The sequence below is a fragment of the Carlito syrichta genome, unplaced genomic scaffold, assembly GCF_000164805.1.
Source record: "Carlito syrichta isolate Samal-C Ts95f unplaced genomic scaffold, Tarsius_syrichta-2.0.1 Scaffold304015, whole genome shotgun sequence".
Taxonomy (NCBI): Eukaryota; Metazoa; Chordata; class Mammalia; order Primates; family Tarsiidae; genus Carlito; species Carlito syrichta.
The window spans coordinates 139,193-139,556 of record NW_007248111.1 but is presented as its reverse complement, the minus strand read 5'-3'; the positions used below and the strand labels follow the sequence as shown (position 1 = coordinate 139,556).

Genomic DNA, 364 nt, shown 5'->3' with positions numbered 1-364 from the left:
TTTCATGCAAAACCCGGCGGCGAGGCCGGGCCCGAGTGGAGGAGCCGCCGCGCGCTGATTGGTCGCCGGAAACCCATTTATTCCCTGACAGCCCCCGTCACATGGATGGTTGTCTATTAACTTGTTCAAAAAAGTATCAGGAGTTGTCAAGGCAGAGAAGAGAGTGTTTGCAAAAGGGGGAAAGTAGTTTGCTGCCTCTTTAAGACTGGGACTGAGGGAAAGAAGAGGAGAGAGGAAGAAAGGCAGAGAAGTTTGAGCCCCGGGCTTAAGCCTTTCCAAAAAATAATCATAACAATCATCGGCGGCGGCGGGACCGGCCGGAGGAGGAGGAGGAGGAGGAGGAGGCGGAGGGAAGCGCCTCTTC

The 364-nt window shown here is 54.9% G+C and overlaps 1 protein-coding gene across 1 annotated transcript in view; it reads left to right on the top strand.

The window, feature by feature from the left end:
• Positions 1–295: 295 nt before the first annotated feature.
• SOX2 (SRY-box 2) overlaps positions 296–364 on the top strand; it is a gene marked incomplete at its 5' end in the record, with an annotated part of 2,096 nt that continues 2,027 nt past the window's right edge. The window contains one exon of the mRNA XM_021713055.1: positions 296–347. Within this exon, the coding sequence (XP_021568730.1) occupies positions 296–347 (52 nt within the window). The remainder of the gene's footprint in view (positions 348–364) is intronic.